We start from the raw sequence: 25,651 nt of genomic DNA, 5'->3' as shown, positions 1-25,651 counted from the left end.
AGGAGATTGTGAGCCACTCTGAGACTCTTCAGAGTGGAGGGCGGGATAAAAATCCAATATCATCTTCTTCTTCTCTGGTTCTCACCTGAACAATTTAGTGTCATCTGCAAACTTAGCCACTTCACTGCTTACTCCTAACTCCAAATCATTAATGAACAAGATAAAAAGCATCAGATCCAGTATTGAGCCCTGCGGTACCCCACTTTTTATCATCCTACATTGCGAAAATTGCCCATTTCCTGTTAATTAGCCAGTTTTTGATCCACAAGAGGACTTGTCCTTTTACTCCATGACTCTTGAGCTTACTAAGGAGCCTTTGATGAGGAACTTTATCAAAAGCTTTCTGGAAGTCAAGGTAAACAACATCTATTGGGTACCCCTTGTCTACATGTTTGTTCACCCCCTCAAAGAACTCTAACAAGTTATTGAGACAAGATCTTCCCTTACAGGTCCTTCAACACCCCTCGCAAAATTAGTGGTTCTGGAGTGGGCATTCAGCATCTCAGCCATTTCCCTATCTTCCTTCAGTAATCCTTTTACCCCTTGGTCATCCAAGGGCTCCACTGTCTCCCTAGCTGGTTTCCTGCTTCTAATGTATTTGAAAAAAAAAATTATTGTTGGTCTTTATGTTTTTTGCAATATGCTCCTCAGTCTCTTTTTGCTTGCCTGATCACAGGCTTGCATTTGATTTGCCACAGCCTGTGTTCCCGTTTATTAACCTAACTTGGACTAGCTTTCCACCACTTAAAGGAATCCTTGTTACCTTTTACAGCTTCCATTACTTTGTTTGCTAACCATGCAGGCTTTTTTATACCTATTTGTGCCTTTCCTGACTTGTATATATTTTATCTGAGCTTCTAGTATCAAACATCGATATTTCGCAATAATCAAGCGTTAGTTCTTTAATCAAAACTTGTTTTATTGTAAAACTCCATAGCTTGCTCCACGGACGGATTCCTTGGAAGTAATGGCATACATAGTATTGGATAGTATCTTATAGGCAAACTTCAAAAGGCAGGGTTACAGATAACTTCAAAAGAATAACATACAAATGTAAATTGAGTTGAGAGTTCAAAGGCTACTCCCTAGTATCTCTTTTATGACTAAAGAATGTCAGCTAATGATCACATCTCCATTTCTCACACATTTTCTGTGAGCTGATAAGGCATGGCTGTGTGAATCTGGGGCATTCTACACCGTTAATACAAGGTTACTCTAAAACATCCTGAATCCAGATGGATTTATTATACATTATACATTCAAAAGGGGGGAAAGAGAGAAGGGGAGAGAAGAAGAAAGGGGAAAGGACAAAGGTGACACTCTGCTTTAACTCTGGCCTGTCCCCTAGGTACATATAAAACCAGTACTTAGAATTAGCATGCTTGACATCTAGGATTGTAGTTTTAAATAGTCTCCAAGTTTCCCCAAGGGTTTTGACTTTATTTACCTTTCCTTTCAGTTTCCTCTTCACATGCCTTCTCATCTCAAAGAATTTACCCCTTTTAAAGTTAAAAGTGGTTGTGCTGGTCTTTTGGGGCAACTTCCTATTTATACAAATGGTGAAATCAATAACGTTATGGTCACTGCTCCCAAGCGGTGCAATCACTTTTACATCTCTCACCAGGTCTTGGGCATTACTTAGGACCAAATCCAGGATTGCCCCACCCCTGGTAGGTTCTGTGATCATCTGCTCCATAGCACAGTCATTGGGAATGTCTAAAAATTCAAGCTCTTTCTCCCGACCAGAACACATATTGACCCAATCAATCTGTGGGTAGTTAAAATAACATATTATGACACAGTTTTTATGTTTAGCCACTATCTTTAATTCTTTCATCATATTATAATTGTCCTCTATCTTTTGATCCGGTGGGCGATAAACTCCCATAGTTACATTTCCTTTTGGACCCTGTAACAGAGTCTGCCAACCTTCCTTATACATTATTACACATTATACATTCAAAAGAGGGGAAAGAGAGAAGGGGAGAGAAGAAGAAAGGGGAAAGGACAAAGGTGACACTCTGCTTTAACTCTGGCCTGTCCCTTAGGTACATATAAAACCAGTACTTAGAAATAGTATGCTTGACATGCTGCCCCTCCTAAGATCTTCTTCAAGGTTTAGAAGGGTGGGCATCATAGAACTTTTTTATTAAATGTGGTACTCTCCTTCACCGATTCCTTCAATCGACTTTCTGTCTTCTTTGTCTTGGGCGCTCCGGGTTTCGGAGCAAAGGGGGGGTTTTGAGGTCATTACAAGGAATTGGCGGCCAAGTGGTTTAGGTCTCCACACTGAAAACAGTGTCTGGGGGTAGTTGGTTTAGTAGCTCCCCCCGCTGTGCTGGCCTTTTTCCAATCTTGTTTTGTGCCTGACCAAGACTCATGTCCCCCCTTTCCCCCTTGCTGCTGCTGACATTGTAGGGCCACTTGTTTCATGTTGGTTTCGACCTCACCTGCTACTTGCACCCACCCCACCAGCGTGGTGGGGAGCCCGATCCAGCACGCTCACGTTTAGGCCCCTCTGGAACTGTTCTGTCTTCATTTGCTCATCCCATCCACGAATCTTGGCCGTGTTAGCTCGGAATTCAGCAGCATACTCATGCACAGCTTTGGACCCTTGCTGAAGGCCTCTCAGGGTGGTGAGGGCCCTTGTTTCTTGTAGCGGGTCCTCATATTGGGTTAAGAGTGCCCGAAGGAAAGCGGCCACAGTGTCCAGTTCAGGGCTTCTGGTCTCGTATAAACTTACGTACCATCTTTTTGCAGCCCCTTTCAGCTTCCCTCCTAGGTAATCCACTCTACTGAACTCATCAGGGAAGGTGTTCTCCCAGTAATGCATGAAGCTATTCACTTGAATTGAGAAGTACTCCACCTCTTCTGGATCTCTGTCAAAGGTGGCATCCAGCTCTCTTCCTCTCCCATAATCACAGGGAACGAGAGGTAGTGGAGGTGGCTGTAGTGATGGTTGCCTCAGAGGAGATATCTGCCCTCCTTGTGGGTCTGGCGGTTGCAGTACTTGCTCTAGTTGCCTTCTCATCTCTTGGGCCATGAATGTAGCATTGGCTTGCATCTCAGCCCTCATCCCCTTGGCCATTTCAGCCATCTCATTTCTCACCACTTGGAGGAACCCATGTTGGTCGTATTGGGCTCTTCTTCCCCCTCATCCGGGCACAGTAGCTCTCTGTCACCCCCATCCTCTTTCTCCTTATCTGGCCTCGGTAGTTCCTGGTCACCTCGACCACCTCCTCCGCTCGCTCTCCAACTGTCTTGGTCACTTTCTTCTCCCGCTCACGAACACAGGGAGGGTAGTGCCAGGATCACTCCTCTCCAAGCCGGTGCCTCATCCATCAGGGTGATGGACATTCTGGGGACCCACACTTTAGGGGTGATAAACAGTTGCTGTATATGCAGGGAAGATCCTCTTCCTGTGACTCTTTGAGTGTCAAGGATGTGCCATGGGGGTGTTCGTACCCCAGCACCGTCTCCTCCAGGCTCACCTCTCAGTCTGTCTGGAGTTATAGGGAATCTTTCATTGTCTGGAGTTCTCTCCGCCATACGGTCAGAAAGCTACCAGTTCGGTTACACTCCCGAGTAGGATTACTTCCAAAATTCAAGCCTTGATATTTCGCAATAATCAAACATTTGTTCTTTAATCAAAACTTGTTTTATTGTAAAACTCCATAGCTTGCTCCAAGGATGGATTCCTTGGAAGTAATGGCATACATAGTATTGGATAGTATAGGCAAACTTCAAAAGGCAGGGCTACAGGTACCTTCAAAAGAATAACATACAGATGTAAATTGAGTTGAGAGTTCAAAGGCTACTCACTAGTATCTCTTTTATGACTAAGGAATGTCAGCTAATGACCGCATCTCCATTTCTCACACATTCTCTGCGAGCTGATGAATCTGGGGGGAGAATCTGGGGGCTGTGTGAATCTGGGGGAGAGGCATTCTACACCGTTAATACAAAGTTACTCTAAAACATCCTGAATCCAGATGGATTTATTATACATTATACATTCAAAAGGGGGGAAAGAGAGAAGGGGGGAGAAGAAGAAAGGGGAAAGGACAAAGGTGACACTCTCTGGCCTGTTCCCTAGGTACATATAAAACCAGTACTTAGAATTAGCATGCTTGACATCTAGGATTGAAGTTTTAAATAGTCTCCAAGCTTCCCCAAGGGTTTTGACTTTATTTACCTTTCCTTTCAGTTTCCTCTTCACATGCCTTCTCATCTCAAAGAATTTACCCCTTTTAAAGTTAAAAGTGGTTGTGCTGGTCTTTTGGGGCAACTTCCTATTTATACAAATAGTGAAATCAATAACGTTATGGTCACTGCTCCCATACCTAAATTTCCTTTTGGGCCCTGTAACAAAGTCTGCCAACCTTCCGGCTGAGTTTTGCCAGCAGAGCTGTTAACCAATAGCACAAACAGAAACAAAGCCTGGTATTTCACTTCTGACTGGGTTAATCTCTAGTACAGAGGCCCCCAATCAAATCTGCCTAATTGAGACACACTAAAGAAAACCAAGCCACTCTCTTGCAGCAAGGGGTTCCCAAAGTAAGTTTTTAAAGAAATGATAGTAGGCACTCCGAGGCTAATGGGCAAGCTTTGGCAAAGTTGCTATGACTTCAAAAGCAAACAACAAAAGGTAAACTTATAAGAAAGTTTATTTTAAAGAATAAGCATAACAATAGCACTTGATAAGTGATCCAGAAAAAAATAAAGACATTATAAATTATAACTAATTTAGTGCAGCTTAGTCGTCCAGATATTACCATCAAACAGAGTCCAATGTCCAGATGGAATCAAGTAGTTGCACAAAGGAATCAAGTCAGGAGGTTTTCCAGCATGACAACAACAGGAGAGAGTCTTATCTCCGGATCATAAGACTCCAACCATGCTCTAGGCTCTAGTCTCCAGGCTAGGCAAAAAGTTACCCAGGCATAGTTATTTTATGCCTCAAGGACCCTCGTGGGGTAACCAATTAGAGCTGATCTGCAGTTTCAGCGATAATTAAGTTCACATGGTGGTAACTGGGCCGAAACACTTAAGCCAATTAAAAGAAAATCTAACTAGTATACTCGTACAACGACCTTGCAGGTGTTCTTTATTACTACCAGCAACCACATTCTTTTACACTGAGCAGAACCCTGCAAAGAAACACAAGTTAAGTTTCTTTTCCAAATAGCAGGCCAAAACTTGACCCTTGTTAACTTCGGAAAACATTTTTGCATGGCTACTGCACTACAGGCCCACTATTTCAACCCAAAACATTTCTAGAAGGGAATCTAGTAAAGAAAACTTTTCTCTGTATTTACAAATATGCACAGAAGATCCACTATCAATAAGGAAGTCTGATTTCCCTTTTAGACTTAGGATTTCCCTTTGGTTTTAAACTTAAAACAGACATCACATTAGACAGTTCACTTTTCTTAGAATCATGTGATGCTGACTCCTCTTTCAGGGTACTTAGGAGTCCCGCTAAAGTCAAATTTTCTTGCTGTCTTAGAACCATTGTTAGAGGTGCATAGCTTTGTGGCAATCCCTTTAAAATTGTTGTAATTGTCTTTTTTCCAGGAATAATTTCCCCCAGTTCCTTTGCTTTGGGTGCTCAGAAGCTGTTTCAGTTGCCCTAGCACAGGCTCACAATCTTTAATTTCAAATGCAAATATTTGGCCTTTTAAAGCATAAATTGTATTTGTGGGCCCTTTCTCATACTTTCTTTTCAAGCAATTAATCATCTCTTTGGCTGTTTTAAATGTGTGTAGATCTGGGACCTCATAGGGGGTAACTGACTCCATTATTAATGCTTTTGCTAGGCCATCCAGTCTCTTAAAAACAGATTTCTTAGGGTCTTGGACTGGGCAATCTGTTAATGTGTCTTCAGCCCCATATATCTGAAGTTTTTGACTCAGAAACAAATACCAATAAGTATAATTATGTGAGGTCAGCTTCAGAGTACTAAGTCCCACTGTTGCAGTAGGGGTACCAATATTACTCACAACATCAGAATTTACAGATAAGCTTGCAGCTGCTGCATCTTCCCCATTGTTCATGGTTGTAAACAGGCACAGACAAGATTAAAATTCTTTTCAGCCATGCATGCACATGATAGAAGAGTAGTCTCCGATGTAATCCGCAAAAATTTTCAAAAATTCTTGACAGCTTCCTTGGATATCTACCAGCACACAGTAGCAGGGTTTCCAGAACTTAATAGACTCTGAATCCCAGCTCATATCAGTGCAGTAAACTCATTAAAACAAATCAAAACTTTCAAAGAGAAAAAAAATGTTCATTTTAAACTCACGCCTCTGTCTAGCAGCTTCTCATTGCTACTATGCCCCTTGTCTTCTAAATCTCTCTCTTTGGATCCAGAACACTTAAAAATTATTCCAAAATATAGGAAACCATCAAGCTATGCTACCACTTGTTGGAAATTTTGTGAGGGAAATTATTTAAACTTTCCCAGATAGTTCAATGGACCACTGGATCACAAGAGTTGAGTTTAATATTGAAAAATATATTTTATTTCTAAAGGGGTAGGGACATTGGGATGAAAATAATAACACTATAGACTACATTCTCTAAGTTTTCACTAACAAGCTGTTCCTCAGTCAGCTCACTGCAGACACTACCGCACTTTAAAAAAAAAATTGCACCTTAGACCGCACTTCAAGAACTCTTTATGAACAGCTTCACTCTAAAAAAGCAGTCTGCACTACAATAAAAAAAGGATAACATCTGGCACTTTAATACCACAGCACTCTTATCTACTGACTTTTTTTGTTTAAACCAATTTTATTATTCTGCAATATATTGTAATAATAATCCATCTTCATTATAATCCTTTAGTCCTTATAAAAAAAAGTTGAAAAAAATATGTTCACCTATTCTCGCTTTTTGACTGTAGTCCATTTATTATTCCTCTAAAGTTCAACTATTGTCAAAAATCGTCAAGTATCCTTTTACCTTCCATTGTTTTTCAACATATTTTTAAAATTTTCCCCACTCATTTTTAAACTTTTCTAAATCATATTCTTTTAAGATTCTTGTAAGCTTGTCCATTTCACTCCAATGCGTAACTTTTAAAGTCCAGTCCCATCTTTCTGGTATTTTATCTTGCTTCCACATCTGCGCATATAATGTCCACGCAGCTGAAAGCATGTACCAAATTATCGTTCTATCTTGTTTCGGAAATTTTTCCATTTGTAATCCCAACAAAAAGATGTCTGGTGCCTTCTTAATGCTATAACCCAACATTTTCAAAATCTCTTGCTGAATCATTTGCCAAAATTGTTTTGCCTTTTCACAAGTCCACCACATGTGGTAGAAAGATCCTTCATGTTTTTTACATTTCCAACATCTATCTGATCAGTCTCAACAGATTCAGGCACCCTTCTCAAACGTATCTGATTTTCCACTAGTTTACAATCTTGTAGCACTGCTTTCTCCTGCATTTTTTTATAGTGGAATCCACTGTATCAATTCTTGAGTCTTGGTCTTTCACCTTTTCTTCTACCTCCTGCACTTTCTTTAATGCTGCTTGGGAGTCTTTCCTGAGTTCCTCAATTTCTTTTTTAACTGCCTCTGCAACGGATTCAATGACTTTTTAAAATTCTTTCTTACTCTCTGTTATTGAATCTTTTATTACTTTTGCCAGTCTTGCCTCCATGGTTACTATTGCCTCCTGCCATTTAGACATTTTTGCTTCTTCAAGTGACCTAGCACTCGTACGAATTTGCTTTGTTCCTGATTTATGCACAGACATCACTGTCTGCCCATTGCTAAAATAGGCTTTGAAACTGACCTCATCAAACTGGTTTTCAATTACACACTCTTATAGATTAAGGCTTGCTCTTTTAAATGAGCCCAAAATTGCCGTTCCTAGAAGCTCCTAAGTCAAGATATTAATTTTTTAAAGTTTTATTTTCTTCAAAATGGTGTCCGCAGCTTTTCTGTCCCTTGTAAAAAAATTTTTCCTTTTTCTCCTGGAGTGCTCCAAAATTAGTTCAAAGCATATAATCCAATAGATTTCACCTTTTAATAATGATATCTGCCGGCTCCAGTGTTTTTTAAAGTCCCTTTAAAAAAAAAAATTTTAAACTTTTGACCTTCTTTTAATGGCCGCTGGTACTTATCTATGATTTATGGTTCTAGAGAGGGCTAGGAGGCTTGCAGTTTTCCCTTCTCTTAATGGCTACTTCCTTTCTTTTTTGCCACAAAGTCTCGTTTTCAATGGTTGAGAAGTCTCACGTTACTTCTATGACGCCATTTCCTGTGACATCCATTGAGTCAGCAGTTCTGTTTCGGAGGGGGTTGTCTGGCCCGACCACAGGTATTCAAAACAAAAGTTGTTTTTCCTCTTTTAACCTTGTTTCTCAAATTTCATTAGTCCCAAATTTACCCCCTCCTTTATCTTCTTTACTTTAAAATAATGTAGTTGGATGCAGACCTTTGTCTTTATTTCAAATAAGTCTTATTTTAGTCCCGGAGTGATAAAGATCTTTTACCTTTAAAGTTGCTATCCTTTTGAACACCGTTCTCATCAAAGATAGATGTTAATTAGTTCCAAAGAAGCTTTGAATCCTGGTGAATTTAAGTTGATTTAACAACCCCAGAAGTCCTCTGTAGACGTTGGAATGCAATCCTTCTCCGGGGACTCTTCAAAGCCAAAAAGGAACCCCACTGGGATTCCTTGTCAGCCAAAGTAAATCCCCTCAGAATTTAATATGCATGTCTTGGCCTTCTCCCTACCTGGGAGAAGTAGGCAGCAGGTGTTAAGATCACCTTCTCTGCCCAGAACAGAGGCTCTGGTCTGCTCCTCTACTGAGAAGCAGCTCAATCCTCCATGACCCAAACCCGGAACTCTTATCTACTGACTTTTAACCATCCCTACTCACCAAGATTGCTGGCTACTAAAATGATTGGGAAAAATTGTTTTAGTTAATTAATTGGATTTTGTTAATTGTTTAGCTTTGATGAATTTATATATATTTTTAGCAAATTAATTGATGGAGGATATTAATTGGGAGGGTTTAATCTATTAAGGAGCTACTGATTAAATTAAAATTTTTAGCTGATCAATTAGAGGAGAGATTACAGGGTTGGGATTTTTAAAATAATTGTTAGATTAAATTATTAGTGAGCTAGCCAAATTTGATTGGTGAGGGAAGGGCAGGGTTGGAAGTTTTAACATCTAATATAGGGTGGTGAGGGAGGCTGTACCCACATTGGTAAGGGTCATACCGGTCACCAGTGAGGATGCCCGACCTGGGGATTCCAGTACTCCTGGGGAGGGGAAGGTATGATGGTGGGAGCAGGCAGAATTATAAGGGAAGGAGGCCGAGACAAAATAGTGCCCAGCTCCCTTCCAGTCTGTGTCCCATCCCGATGGTGACAGGCAGTGGTGTCAAGCGGCATGCCCCGACTCCATCATTGGTGTTATGTAATGCCAGGTCCATAAATAACAAGACCTCGACCCTTAGAGAGTTCCTGCTTAAGCAGGAAGTGGACCTGGCTTGCGTGACCGAGACCTGGGTGCGAGATGGGGAGAATGTAGCTCTCTCTTAGATGACCCCCCCCCTAGGATACTTGGTCTTTCACCAATCAGGGTGGGGGGGAGGGGCGGTGCTATTCATACGAGAGGATTACTCCTTTCGGGCCCTCCCGGCCCCAACGATCAATGGTATAGAATGTGCCGGTCTGGCGTGGGGGGGGGGTTGGCGATCTGGCTGGTGTACCGTCTGCCTAACACACCAGCCAGCGCCTTACTATCCCTGATGGAGGCCGTAACAGACTGGGCATTGGAATACCCAAGGCTTGTGATCCTGGGTGATTTCAATGTCCATGCCGATGACGCGACCTCCAGTCAGGCGATGGACCTAGTGTCTTCCATGGCAACGCTGGGACTCTCCCAATTTGTTACAACACCCACTCACCAGGCAGGGCACATGTTAGATTTGGTCTTTGCAGCCGGGGTTCTGGTGGACGGTATTACCGCTGAAGCGATGCCATGGTCAGACCACTTTGCCCTCAAGGCTCGTGTGGATGTACCATCCCAACCCAGTATGGGCGGAGAGCCTATTTTGGCTCGCCCGCAGAGTCTAATGGACCAAATGGCTCTGTGGGATCCCTGGCTCCCTGGTGATTCCCTTGATGACCTGGTTGAGTCTTGGCATGGTCGACTATCCAGGGCCATCAATGAGATCGCACCTCGACGCCCTCTGCACCCTCGTGTTAAGCTGGTTCCTTGGTATACCACGGAGCTGCAGCAGCTGAAACAAGGGCTCAGATGGTTAGAGAGGCAATGGCAGCGACGAGAACATATTATAGAGAGTTTATGAGGTTCTATGAGATGGCAGTCAAAGCCACTAAGAAGGATTACTTTGCGGCTAAGATTGCATCTGCAAATTCGCGCCCAGCACAATTGTTTAGGATAATTGGGAACCTTACAACACTACCTCAAGGCAAACCAAATGCTAGAGAATTAGAGAATGGCTGCAAGGCTTTTGCAAATTTTTTTGCAGATAAAATCATGTTGCTCCGCCACGACTTCCCTGCCACATTGGATACAGTACAAGAACTCAAGGCTCTGTGCCTGTCTTCTGGTTCAGTTCTGGATCACTTTGACACACTTAGCTTGGGGAAGTTGACGGAATCTTCTCTACTGTACGCCCAATAACTTGTGATTTGGACCCATGTCCCTCGTGGCTAATTAAATCCTGCCAGAGGGAACTTAGATGTCCTATATGGCAGATCGTAAATAGATCCCTCTCAGAGGGGCGTTTTCCAACACCTCTTAAAGAGGCTGTGGTCCGCCCTCTCCTGAAAAAGATTACATCAGATCTGGCCAAATTGGCACATGATCAGCTGGTCTCAAATTTACCATTTTTGGATAAAATCATTGAGAGGGCAGTAGCGTTACAGTTGCAGAGTTTTCTGGATGACGCTTCCATCTTAGATCCTCATCAGTCCGGCTTCTACCTGGGTCATGAGACGGAGACAGTGCTGATCGCCTTGGTGGATGATCTCCAGAGGCATCTGGATCAAGGTGGTGTGGCAATGCTGATGTTGTTAGATCTATTGGCTGCGTTCAATATGGTCAACCATCGGCTGCTGACCCGCCGCCTCACTGATGCAGGAATTTGGGGGCTGGCCTTACAATGGCTTTCCTCCTTCCTTGATGAACGGGGACAAAGGGTGGCAATTGAGGGAGAGCTGTCCCAGAGGCACTCACTAGATTGTGGGGTGCCACAAGGGGCAGTGCTCTTTCCGATGTTATTTAACATCTACATGTGCCCCCTTGCCCAGATTGCCAGAGATATGGGCTTGGATGTCATCAATATGTGGATGATACCCAGCTCTATCTACTAATGGATGGTCGGCCTGACTGTGTCCCCAAAAATCTGGACCTAGCATTGTAAGCTGTGGCAGATTGGCTCAGGCTGAGTAGGTTGAAGCTGAATCCAACAAAGACAGAGGTCCTTTGCCTGGGTCGTGGCAGTCTGGGAAGGGAAATCCTCCTTTCAGTTTTTGATGGTGCGCCATTGAAAGTGGCGCACAAGGTCAAGAGCTTGGAGGTTCTACTGGAGCCTTCCTTGTCAATAGAGGCCCAGATAGTAGCCACTGCCAAATCAGCTTTTTTCCATCTTAGGTGGGCGAGGCAGTTGGCCCCTTTCCTAGAGCGTCACGACTTGGCAACAGTGATCTACGCAACGGTCACCTCGAGATTGGATTACTGTAATGCCCTCTACATGGGGCTGCCCTTGTGCCAAACCCGGAAGCCGCCCTGAGCCTGCTTCGGCGGGGAGGGCGGGATATAAATAAAATGTGATGATGATGATGAAGCTGCAGCTGGTGCAGAATGTGGCGGCTAGGCTGTTATTAGGGCTCCCGAAGAGGGAGCACATACAGCCAGGGCTCCGCGAGCTGCAATGGCTGCCTGTTGTATACCAGATTCATTACAAAGTGCTGGCTATTACCTTTAAAACCCTATATGGCCGAGGACCTGCCTACCTTAGGGACCGTCTCTCCCCATATGTGCTCTAGAGTGTACTGAGATCAGGTACACAAAATCGGCTGACAATCCCTGGGCCGAAGGAGGCCAAACTGAAGAGTACAAGTGAAAGGGCTTTTTCAATCGCAGCTCCACACTGGGGAAACCAACTACCGTATGAAGTGCGGGCCCTGTGGAGTCTTGATCAATTCTGCAGGGCCTGCAAGACTAACCTTTTTCAAATGGCCTTCACTTAAATGTGGATTGATCCACTATATTCTTCCATCATAAACTACCAAGGAGAACATGTAGAGTATAGCACTGAAAATGTTAATTTCATTGTAACTTTATGTTTTTAATTATAATGGTTTTAATTAGTAAATTACATATATTGTTTTGGAAAATGTTTTATATTGTAAATTGTAAGTTTTACATGTTGTGAGCCGCCCTGAGCCTGCTTCAGCAGGGAGGGTGGGATATAAATATAATATATTATTATTATTATTATCCTAACACAGAACTGCCAACTGCTCCTCTATAACCGTCATTTTTCAAGCCTCTGCTGAACATTCCATCAGCTCTAGTTTTAGATATCTGGGGTATACTTCCAGGCAAATGGTGCAAGATCATGTAATATGAATGTAACTGTTTTAAAGGCTAACAGGAACATGAGCAATCAAAAAAAAAATTGGCACAAGGATGGCAGATGCGTAATAGCAGCCCTCAGGTTGTTTAAAGCAGCAATCCCCAACCTTTTTGGCACCAGGGACTAGTTTTATGGAAGACTTTTTCCCACAGACTGGGGGGGGGGCGGGGTCATGGTTTCGGGATTATTCAACTGTGCACTTTATTTCTAAAGTGTTTGATGTGGTGGTTAAGTGTGTAGACTCTTATCTGGGAGAACCGGGTTTGATTCCCCACTCCTCCACTTGCAGCTGCTGGAATGGCCTTGGGTCAGCCAAGGTTGTCCTTGGCAGAGGTTGTCCTTGAAAGGGCAGCTGCTGTGAGAGCTCTCTCAGCCCCACCCACCTCACAGGGTGTCTGTTGTGGGGAGGAGGATAAAGGAGATTGTGAGCTGCTCTGAGATGCTGAAATTCGGAGTGGAGGGCAGGATATAAATCCATTGTAATATATAATGAAATAATTATACAACTCATGGCCCAGTTGCTAACAGGTCACGGACTGGTACTGGTCCATGGACCGGAGGTTGGGGACTCCTGGTTTAAAGCCAAAGTACTTAATCAACTTACATATGGTGCCCCAATTAATATCACCGCAAAACACAAAAGGTTGGAAATTGTTCAATCTAAATTTTTGCTTTCAGTTCTTCAGCTACCTCAGGACATTCCAATTCAGATAGAAACTGGTATGATCTCAGTGGAGGCAAGGCTTTGGATCATGAACATACAGTATGCATACAGTATTGACTGAAATTAATCTTTTTCCCTAAAAGGCCAACAAGCTTAATCTTCCAAGGTATCTCCATTTCACCATGGCTTAGGGTCATAGAGGAAAAACTTCCCTATTTTGGCCTTAGAAAACAATATCTTAGCACTCTTACATATGATAAAGCCAGAGAGCTGGTGAAACAGAGAATATCAGATCTTGCCAGACAGAATGATCGTAATAACACCTCAAAATGGGGTGCCCTTGTAGAACCGGTTAACGGGATGGCATCCATGCCATATTTACACCAGCTGGAAAATCATGAGCACAAGAGAATTTTTACCCTCATGAGGTGCGACACCCTCTCTTCTGCAGTCTTGGAGGGCAGATATAACAAAATATCTATTGAAGATCATATATGCCCCTGCTGTAATGTAGGGATAGAATCTTTAGTGCATATCCTGTATGACTGCAAGGTGTACAACATTCACCAACATTGTGGGAGGTATGGTGGCTCAGTGGTAGAGCATCTGCTTGGTAAGCAGAAGGTCCCAGGTTCAATCCCCAGCATCTCCAAAAAAGGATCCAGGCAAATAGGTGTGAAAAACCTCAGCTTGAGACCCTGGAGAGCTGCTGCCAGTCTGAGAAGACAATACTGACTTTGATGGACCAAGGGTCTGATTCAGTATAAGGCAGCTTCATATGTTCATATGTTCACCATGAAATCCTTCCTTTTTCTGCAATATGGCCTACCACTCTTAAAAAAAATTGCAACAACTGAAGGATCTTCTGAATTTTTTTTAATTTTTTTTTATTTCTCTAGATTTATAGTCCACCCTTTCCCATGATGGGCTCAGGGTGGATTCCAACAAGATAAAATCATTAAAACCAACAATAAAACATCAGAACAGTTAAAACAATTAAAACAATTAATAAATTACAATTAATTTAGGACAGCATGGATGGTGTGAGCACATGAGGCATAGTTATTATAGGCAACTTAGATTGCCCAAGATGTCAGCAGTATTGGCCCCAATCAAGGTGGCAATCATTTCTGGGAGGCCAGTTAGATGGCATAGTAAAATGAGGATGCCTGCCTGCCTCAACCATAGGCTTGGCGGAACAACTCCATTTTACTTTGGAATGGTAACAAATCTGGAAAAGCCCAAATCTCCGTAGGGAGCTGATTCCATCAGGTCAGGGCCAGGGTCGAAAAGGCCAGGGTCAAAAAGGCCCTGGTCAAGGGAAGCCAGACATCCTTTGGGCCAGGGATAAATAAATAAACATAAATAAACTTTTTATTTATACCCCACCCTCCCCGCCTAGGCAGGCTCAGGGCGTCTTAAATAAATAAACTTTTTATGGTCAGAAGATGTTGACTGACGGATCGTAATGGCCTTCGGGGATCATATGGGGAGAGACAGTCCCGCAAGTATGTCAGTCCCAAGGCTTCCCCTCCCCTTTTATTAAGTGTTCCAAAGGGTATTACAATTAAAAAAAAAAAACTTTTACAAAAGGTAGATAGGTAAGTATATAGCTTCAAGTTTGGATTTTAAAAAGAAAAGTAACGTAAGACGTTTGACTTTGGGAGCTCCGAGGAAGGCGAAATTGGGCTTGTTATAAAGGGCAATTCCTACTCTTTTGAATCTGATAGTCAAATTGGAAATTGGTGAGGTCCAAATTTTCATTGTTTTTTAAATATCTGAACACAAGCAGCCCTGTACAAGGGCTACTTCAGTGGAAAAAATGCAGAACCAATTGGAGGCAATAGAGGCCAGAATGATGAAAGGGGTGAGAGAGATGAGAAATGAATTGGGATAAAATATTGCAGAGATTAAAAAAGATATGGAAGATCTCAGAAAGGAAACTGAGGAAACATCTAAGAAAGTGCAGGAGGTAGACGGCAAAATGAAAGAATATGATTCCACCTTGTTGAAAATGCAAGAAAAAGTGACAACCCATGACTGCAAATTGATGGAGACTCAGATATGTCTGAGAGGAGTACTTGAGAAGGATGGTGATTTAAAAGAATATATAATAAAAATAATTGCAGAATTTTTAGAGGAAGACCCTGAAGAGTCTAAAAACATGTAGGACTATATGTATAGAGTGAACTCACTTTATGCCAAGAAAAATAACTTACCAAGAGATGTTGTCATAAGATATATGACAACGGAAATGTTGGGAAGGATCATGAGTAAAAACTTTGAAAAGACACTGATAGTGGGAGGCAGTAGAGTGAGAATCATGAAGGAGCTGTCAAGGCAAAAGATAAATGACAGAAGAACATATAAAAAGTTGACAGAAAAATTGAGAGAAAATGGAATGAGGTTTAGATGGATAATACCTGAAGGCTTGAGCTTTGAACTCCAGGGGGAAAGAATCACAATTACAAATGCACAGGATATGCATAGATTTTTGGAAGAAAATAAAGAATTTGCACCATGATGGATTACAAATTATTGTCTTGGAATGTAAATGGACTAAATTCACCACAAAAAAGAAGGGCAACATTTCATTGGATTAAGAAACAAAACTGTAATATACTTTGTTTGCAAGAAGTGCATATCAAACAAAAAGATTATAAATATTTATGGAACAAACAATTGGGAGTGGAATTTTTTTCATTGGCTGAACAGAAGAAAAGGGGAGTGGTTTTTTACATTAAACAAGAATTGGAGCCAAAATTAGTATTTAAAGATAAAGATGGAAGATTTGTAGCAGTAGAGACAATATTAGATGGAAAAAAAGGTTTGTATTGGGACTCTATGCACCTAATGGTGTAAAGGATTTTTTTTAAAGACATTATACAACAGCTTGATGAATTGACCTATGACCAAGTTTTGATTATGGGAGATTTTAATAGAACAGTTAAGAACTCATTCGACAGGTCGGGAGGGAAAAAAATAGTAAATTGCCAAAGCCTTTTTTTGAACTGGTTAAACAAGAAAATCTGGAAGATATATGGGAGGAAATTTAACCCTGAAGTTCGGGACTATACTTTTTTTTCTGCAAGACACAAAACTTTTTCTAGAACTGACATGTTGTGGGGGACTAAAGATTTAGGCCTTATAACAAGGAAAATAGAGATTTTACCTAAAATTGGTGCTGATCATAACCCAATAATGTGGATTACAAAATTGTCCAAGAAGGTGAGAAGATGGAGATTGAATGAAGATTTGCTACAGAATAAAGAAACAGTGACATACCTAGAAAATGAAACTAAAGCTTTTTTCCAAGTGAATGACAAAGAGGATATTGACTTTCAGATGGTCTGGGTTGCCTATAAAGCAGTAATGAGAGGAATGTTGATTACTTTGAATAATAAAGATAAGAGAGTAAAAGAAAAACAGTTGTTGGACATTCAAAATGAAATTAAAAAAAAGAAGGGGAGTTGAGAAAAAGGCCAGGGAAAAAGAAAAAAATTACAGGAAATTACAATATTACAAACTCAATTGAGACATTTGTTAAATAAAGAAGTGGAATGGAGTTTGAAAAGACTTCAGCAGAAATCCTTTGAGGGAGCAAATAAACCGGGAAAGTATTTGGCTTGGCAATTGAAGAAAAAGAGAGAAAATAGAATTATTAACAGAACTGTGGTAGATGGAAGAGAAGTGGTTACTCAAAAGGGAATAAAAAGAGAATTTTAAGTACTATGCCAAATGGTTTAAAGGTGTTAAAATAAAGAAAGAGACGATGGATGAGTATTTACAAAAGATAAAAATAGAGCCCTTAACTGAAAATATGCAAAAAGTTTTGAATGATCCAATTGAAAAAAATCGAAATTGAAGCAGCAATTAATGCAATGAAGAATGGAAAAGCACCTGGGCCTGATGGATATACAGCTAAATATTTTAAAACTTTAAAAAATGAGTTAATACCAAAATTGCAAAAGTTGATGAATACGATAAGAAAAAAAAAAGAAAGTACCAAACACATGGAAAGAAGATAGAGATGTCACGAACGTAAAAAATTATAGGCCAATTTCGCTATTATCTGGATCGGGGCGGCTCGGCGGTACTGATGTTGTTGGACCTATCGGCAGCGTTCGATACGGTCGACCATCAGTTACTTGCCCGCCGCCTCGCCGACGCGGGGATTCAGGGGTTGGCCTTGCAATGGCTTTCCTCTTTCCTTGAAGGTCGGGGACAGAGGGTCGCGATTGGGGATGAGCTGTCCCGGAGGCACTCGCTTGATTGCGGGGTGCCTCAGGGTGCGGTTCTTTCCCCGATGTTATTTAACATCTACATGCGTCCCCTCGCCCAGATTGCCCGAAGGTACGGGCTGGGTTGTCACCAGTATGCTGATGACACCCAGCTTTATCTGCTTATGGACGGCCGGCCGGTCTCCGCCCCACAAAATCTGGACCGGGCGCTACAGGCTGTGGCTGGGTGGCTCAAACAGAGCGGGCTGAGGCTAAACCCAGCGAAGACAGAGGTCCTTTGCTTGGGCCGTCATGGCCCAGGGGGGGAAATACCCCTTCCGGTTTTTGACGGTGCGCCGCTGATGGCGGCGCACAGGGTCAAGAGCCTGGGGGTACTTCTGGAGCCTTCCTTAACTATGGAGGCCCAGATAGCAGCCACTGCCAAGTCCGCATTCTTCCATCTTAGGCGGGCTAGACAGCTGGCTCCCTTCCTGGAACGTGACGATCTAGCAACAGTGATCCATGCTACGGTCACCTCGAGGCTGGACTACTGCAATGCCCTCTACATGGGGCTGCCCCTGTGTCGAACCCGGAAACTGCAGCTGGTGCAGAACGCCGCCGCCCGGTTGTTATTGGGTCTCCCAAGGTGGGAGCACATTCAGCCGGGACTTCGGGCGCTGCACTGGCTGCCAATATCCTACCGAGTTCGATACAAGGTGCTGGTTATTACCTTTAAAGCCCTATATGGTCTAGGACCTGCCTACCTGAGGGACCGTCTCTCCCTGCATGTTCCCCAGAGAGCACTGAGATCGGGATCTCAAAATCTTTTGGTTGTCCCCGGGCCAAAGGAGGCCCGCTTGAAGATCACAAGAGACCGGGCCTTCTCTGTAATGGCTCCATTTTGGTGGAACCAGCTGCCGGAGGAGGTAAGGGCCCTGCGGGATCTCACCCAATTCCGCAGGGCCTGTAAGACAGTCCTCTTCCGGCTGGCCCACAACTAACGGCCCTGTATACTGACTACTGAATGCTGTATATTGTATACTGAATTTTTATCTGAAGCTGAATAGAGTGTAGCTCCACGACTGCTGGCTGTTTTAATGATGTATAGTTATAACAAATGTCTGATTTTAATTATATATTGTGAAATGCTAATTTAAAGTGTAATTTTATATTTTTATGTTAGTTTTATATATGTTGTAAGCCGCCCTGAGCCACTCGGTGGGAAGGGCGGGATATAAATCCCAGATAAATAAATAAATAAATAAATATTAAATAATGACTATAAAATATTTACAAGAATCTTGGCAGAACGGCTTAACATTTGATAAACTTTATAAAGGAAGATCAAGCAGGGTTTCTTCCCAAAAGACAAATAAGAGACAATATTAGAACTGTTGTAAATATTGTAGAATATTATGAAAGACATCCAGAAAAGAAGTAGCATTATTCTTTGCAGATGCAGAGAAAGCATTTGATAATTTAAATTGGGACTTTATGTTTGCAGTAATGGAAAAAATGGAGCTGGGTGAAAACTTTATAAGAATGATAAAATCAATATATTCTGAACAAAGTGCAAGGTTGTGTATAAACACAGATCTTACAGAAGATATGAAAATTAGCAAAAGTACTAGACAAGGCTGTCCGCTTTCACCATTGTTGTTTATAATGACTCTTGAAATATTATTGATGCAGATTCAAGAAGAAAACGAAATAGAAAGATTAAGAATAAAAGGATTAACAAGCAACAAGAATTACAGAGACTAACGGGTTGTGAAGTCACCTCTAAGGTAAAATACCTAGGGGTGGAGATAACAATGATAACAATTGATATGATTGGTTTCAAATGCCACTTTTTATGTTAGCAAGACTCAATGTTCTACCCTCACCGGTATTGTCTGGGAGGTTCGCCAACATCCCTTATCAGGATAGAGTCTGCCCATGTAATGGAAGGCACCTTGAAACAGTCGCCCATGTCTTACTTTATTGTGATTTTTATGGGGAAGTGTGGGACTGCATAATCAAACCTATTCTGATTTAGTTTTTTTTCTACTATCTGACCAATGTTCCCATATCATAAGCCTGGTTGCAAAGTACCTTTTGGCTGCCATAACAATCAGGGAGCAAAAGACTAGCTCCCCTTCTTGATGTTTGACTGTTTTTTTATAGCTGAAACTCCATGTAAATTTGCTATGCTGTACTTTTTATTTCTATGCCAATAAAGCTACTTGGATTTGGAGTCAACAGTGTGATGCGGTGGCTAAAAAGGCAAATGCAATTTTGGGCTGTATCAACAGAAGTATAGTGTCCAGATCACGTGATGTGATGGTATCGCTTTACTCTGCTCTGGTAAGACCTCACCTGAAGTATTGTCTTCAGTTTTGGACACCACATTTTAAGAAGGATATAGGCAATCTGGAATGGGTCCAGAGGAGGGCGACGAAGATGGTGAGAGGCCTGGAGACCATATCCTATGAAGAAAGGTTGAAGGAGCTGGGGATGTTTAGCCTGGAGAGGAGGCAGCTGAGAGGTGATATGATCACCATCTTCAAGTACTTGAAGGGCTGCCATCTAGAGGAAGTTTTGGAATTGTTTTCTGTGGCCCCAGAAGGTAAGACCAGAACTAATGGGCTGAAATTAAATCAGGAGAGTTTTTGGCTCAACATTAGGAAGAACTTCCTGGCTGTTAAATTGAATTGCAAATACAGTAGAATACAGAGTTAGTATACAGGATGATCTTGTCAGGCTGAAAAACTGGGCTACAACAAATAAAATACATTTTAACAGGGATAAATGTAAAGTTCTTCATTTAGATAGGAAAAATCAAGTGCATAATATTAGGATGGGGGAGTCTTGTCTTGGCAGTACTATGTGCGAAAGGGATCTAGGGGTCTTAGTGGGCCACTCGCTGAACATGAGTCAGCAGAGTGATGCGGTGGCTAAAGAGGCTGTTAGGTTTAATTGGCTGACAGCCATTTCACTGGTTGGTTTTGCTTCCTCCACTTCAAAGTTAAAGGGGAGCAAGATGGATGGGTTTAATAGCTGCCAGTCATTCAAAAGTAACAGTACTTTAGGTCCACCCATCTGCTGTTAGGTTTAAATGACTGGCAGCCATTTCAGCACTCCATTTTGCTCCCTCCCTGCTTGAAGTCAATGGGAACAAAAACCCCAACTCCACTATCCATATAGGGGAGTACCTCAAGGAGGTCTTCAGCCAGTTTGATGCCTCTAACTTGCACAGTGTTCATTTTATACACTGCTGAAGCTGCATTCAACATTTCCCCAAAAGCACTTTCCCAGAGTCACCCTATTCAAGGGGCCATAACTTGCCCCCCCAAAGTCCAATTCAATCCTCACCAAATTTAGTAGGAAAGTAGAAGCGAGTCAGCTGGAAGTCTCCTGTGAGTTTGGGGTTACTAGCAAGTCAGGTTGGCATTCTTCTCCTCCTCCTCCAATTTACCATACCAGTTCATTTTTTATGGAATTATTTCATTTCATTATTTCATTTCAGTTTGGTTTGTGAATACATCATGAACCAAACCATATTTTTCCACTTTGTGCCCATCCCTCGCTGGGTCACCTTGGGCCAGTCACAATTCTCTCAGCCTACTGTGAGAAGGGGAAGGGAAAGGCAATTGTAAGCCACTTTGAGTGTGTGTGTCTTACCTTGGACTGGAGTTTGATAGACAAGGCCATAGTTCTCCCCACTTGGCATTTCAGCTGTGCTGCTCACATTCTGCAGCCTTCTGCAGAGGGATCTGTCTGAACTGTTGTGCAGAGGGAAATGAATGGTAAGGAAGCCACAGTGGCAATTAGGCCCTCTGAGGACAGCCAGGGGGAATTCCTAGGAAAGGAGAAAGGGAAGAGGTAAAAAAAAACAAATGTTAAATTCAAGAGGACAACAAACATGAACATACTTCAGCTAGAACTTGAATACAGCCCCCCCCCCCCCATTTCAAAGCAAACATCCCTGTTTTGAGCTGGTTTAGCCACTGCAGAATGTAAACCTGTGCACTTTATTTGTAAGCAGAACAAAAAGGAAAAAATACCAGGCGCTAGATGACTGAATTATTATACAAAGTCCCAATGTGTTTCATCAAGCAGGCTTCGTCAGAGGAAATATATATGTTTTTATTCAATACATTTATAGAAAGACCTCTTAAGAATTACTCCAGAATGATTAAAATGTAATTTTAAAACTTCATTTCCACAATTCAAATTCTTTCTATTCCACAATTCTTGGGTCAGATGCAAGAGTAGGTCCATGTAGAATGACAATAATCCAGTCTGGAAGTGGCCAAAGCATGGATCATTGTAGCCAAGTGGTAGGTGGAGAGGTAGGGAACCAGTTGCCACACCTGCCGCAGGTGGGGAAAAGGGCTGATTTGGCAAGCATGGCGACCTGGGCCTCCATAGATTGTGAGGCATCCAGTATCTCCCCAAGGCTCCTCACTTTTGGCACTGGCACCCATAGCTGTAACACTTTGCCCAGTTATGACCAGAAGACTCCTTGAGGGGCAGAGGGCAGAAGAAGCCCTCTTGCTTAAGAGATCAGGAAGCAACCATGATCAGCATGCGATTCACAAGGCCATGCCTTGCCAGGCTAAGGAACAAGCGGAAGTTACAGGCCAGATACAGATGACCCCTTAACAGCCCAGCTCCTTTTCCTGCCTAACCCGCTCCCAAGAAAAGTCTTTGAATTATATTCCCAGGCCCCCCTCCTTCAAGGCCACATCCTGATGGCTCAGACATCTCCAGCTGGCATCAGTCCTCATTACAAAGGAGATGAGATTAGGCCAGGCTGCAGCTGGACCTCTTTCTTCCCAAAGAGAACAAACAATGCCAATTAATACAGAATAATACCACCAATTAATACTCTAAACCAGGGGTATCAAACATATGGCTCACAGGCCACACCCAGCCCGCCCAGGGCTTTAATCTGGCCCGCGGGGCCTCCTCCCCTCCCCACCAAACAGCTGTGCAGAGAGAACTCACTCGACCATTCTGGCCAGCTTCCGTGTGCTTCTGTGGGCTCTTTAAATTGTGCACCTGTTGGAGTAGAGCAGCTGCCTGACCTCTTCCCCTCCCCACCAATCAGGTTTGCAAAGGCAGGAGTTCATCCACAGAGCTGGTAGGTCCCAGGTCATTCTTATTCCTCTTTGAATTGTGTGCCTGTTGTGATAGAGCAGTCACCCTGGTCTCCGCCCCTTCCTACTAAATAAGCAGGTTTACAAAGGCTGGAACTCAGTCAATGGAGCCAGCTATCCCTGTTTTGTTCTGATGCCTCTTTGAATTGTGTGCCTGTTGGGGTAGAGCAGACACCCTGGTTTCCTCCCCTCCCCACCAAACAGGTTTGCAAAGACAGGAGTTCAATCCACAGAAGCAGCTGGCCTTGCATCATTCTGGTGCCTTTCTGAATCACCCACCTGTTCAGGTAAAGCGGCTGCCCTCTTCCTCTCCCCATCAAGTAGGTTTGCAAAGACAGGAGCTCAGTAGACCAAGCTGACTGAAAGCTGCCTCATGTGCTGTGTTGTTTGCTATAGATGTGTGGTTGTTTCTCTGAGCATTGCACGTTGGAGTGAATCATTTTTTTTTTGCCATTAAATTACATTTCAGTGTGGTTGCATGGAAAGTGTGGTTATTTACTTGAGGTTATGAAAAACAAGTCAAAAAAAGATCTGTTTGAATTAGCAACACTCTCTTTATAATGTGAAGCTGCATTTAATATTGCAAATATTATCTTAGGAAACAGCATTTGTGTTACAATGGATCCATTTATGTCCAGGCTTGCTTGTGGTACTTTTGTGTGACCTTTGATGGAACTTTTCCTGGAACGTTGCCTGATTGCAATTTGGGAATTTTAGTGGGAGCTCCCTGCCCAGCAGAATGGGCCATTGGCCTGATCCAACATGGCTTCTTTTGTGTTCTTAGGTTTCATTGTAGATTTACCTGTCTTTTTCTTTAAATGGGCACAATTGGGTTTATTTGCTGCTATGTTTTGTGGGCCTTCGAAAGTTATGTTCATGAACAGCTTCTTCTCTGTAATGAATGCTAATAAATCAAAAGTACATTCACAGCTTACAGATGCACATATAAACAGCATACTCAAGACTGCTATAGCACAGAAATAGTTTTCAAATTTTAATACAGAAATTCAGAGCAAGAGGTGTCAGTTATCAAACTAAAGTTGCAGGAATGTTAATATTTCAAGCATGTTTGTGTTTTAAGAAAAAAATATCCTTAGTTGTGTTTGTCTGTGTACTTTATAATGCATTATATCTCCACTACCTGTCATTACATTTTATGATCCACATGGCCTGGCCCAACAAGGCCCCATTTATGTTAGATCCGACCCTTGTACCAAATGAGTTCAACACCCCGGAACCATATAATAAATACCACACATATTGCTAAATACACTTGATTACAAAATAACATGAATTGACATAAGCAAAGACAATACTATTAAGAAAAGCAATCAAGTTCAAGAGGCAGATACAGTGAGGAATGCCATTGCTAGGGACCTGTACCTGACAATAATGCCCCATCCAAAGCTGGGAGCCATATTTCCACATCTAATCCCTTGCAGCTCACATACAAGACTTCTGTCTTCATTGCATTCATCTTCAGTCAGTCTGCTGCAACCAGCCAGTCACAGCTCCTCAGGCCCTTCCAAAACATTTGGAGCTGAGCCTGGCTGGCCATCTTTTAACAGACATATTGATGGCACCCTGGCCCAAATCCCTGGATTAGCTGGATGACGGGGTGCATACAGGATGCTAAAAAGCATCAGAGAGAGGACTGCCCCCTGAGGGACACTGCAGTCCAACAGGAACCACCAAGAAACCCGCTCCCCCAGCATCACCCTCTGTCCCTGACCATGGAGAAAAGAGGAAAGCCATTGCAAGCCTGACCCCCAAATCCCTGTGTTGGTGAGGTGGTGAGCCAAAATATCATGGCTGACTGTGTTGAACACTGCCTTCTGGTCAAGGAGCAACAGCAGCACCAACGTGCCTCAATCCAGCTGCCTCCAGAGACCATCTGTAAGGGCAACAATACCATCTCAGTCTCATGGCCAGGTTGGAAGCTGAGCTGGAAGGGATCCAGGACAGAGGCATCATCCAAGAAAACCTGCTGTTTTTTGGCCACCCCTCTTTCAACTACCTTACCCAGGAACGGATAGTTCTATACTGGGCAATAGCTGCCCAGGACTGTTGGCCTCTTCAAGAGCAGATGCACCACTGCCTCCTTCAGGTCCTGTAGTGTATCGGACTCAGCGCAAGCGCCGTGCAACCCGAGCCACCCTCGGGTCGCCGTGCGCAGCGCGGGAAAAGCCACCGCCAATCCTGACCAAGGGCGGGAAGTTTAACTGGCCAGGATTGGGCTGGCCAGCAAAGGGGATGTTCCGGGAGGCATGTATATATTAGCGGACCCGGCCGCGTGTTCTGTGTTGCGTGTGATGTACCAGCCAATAAAGACCTATGCCTTCACCACGTCTCGTCTCCCAGTACATTACACTGGCGACGAGGATGGGATCTAGATAGGTCCGGCCGCCCCGAGGGGAACCTGACCGGGCCGGAGACGAGGAAGGCGTGAGACCGCAGGATCGCACAGCCCGCCGCCACCATGGCGAACTCTACGGTAACGACGGGCCATCTTGCGGAATTCAACCCGGAGCACCCCGAGAGATGGGAGACCTACACAGAAAGGGTCGAGTGCTACCTGCGGGCGAACCTGATCGAAGATGACGACAGGAAGAGAGACGTCCTGCTGAGCGTCTGTGGAGAAGAAACTTTCGAGATCGCAAGAGGCCTCTCCGCTCCAGCTAAGCTGACCGAGAGGACCTACCGGGAAGTCGTGAGACTCCTCACGGGCCACTTTTCGCCCCAACCGTCCATCGTCGCCCGCCGATTCCTCTTCCACAAGAGGGACCAAAAGTCGGGGGAGACAGCGGCGGTCTACCTGGCGGCCCTTCGGCAGATCGCCGGGAACTGCAATTTTGACAAAAGGGACGAAGCCCTGAGGGACCGTTTCGTCTGGGGCCTCCGAGACGAACGACTGCAGCAGAAGCTCTTCGCTAAGGAGGAGCTCACGCTACAACAAGCCTTCAACGAGGCGACGGCGTTCGA

General features: G+C 43.2%; 1 protein-coding gene across 2 annotated transcripts in view; it reads right to left on the bottom strand.

The window, feature by feature from the left end:
- Positions 1–25,651, bottom strand: part of WSCD1 (WSC domain containing 1) — a 147,677-nt gene that overhangs the window by 12,102 nt on the left and 109,924 nt on the right. For both annotated transcript variants that reach the window (XM_060259396.1, XM_060259397.1), the window contains one exon: positions 21,189–21,366. In XM_060259396.1, coding sequence (XP_060115379.1) covers positions 21,189–21,366 — 178 coding nt within the window. The remainder of the gene's footprint in view (positions 1–21,188; positions 21,367–25,651) is intronic.

Source organism: Heteronotia binoei, chromosome 18 (genome assembly GCF_032191835.1).
Source record: "Heteronotia binoei isolate CCM8104 ecotype False Entrance Well chromosome 18, APGP_CSIRO_Hbin_v1, whole genome shotgun sequence".
In the NCBI taxonomy this organism is placed as follows: domain Eukaryota; kingdom Metazoa; phylum Chordata; class Lepidosauria; order Squamata; family Gekkonidae; genus Heteronotia; species Heteronotia binoei.
This window is presented reverse-complemented; position numbering and strand designations above follow the sequence as displayed.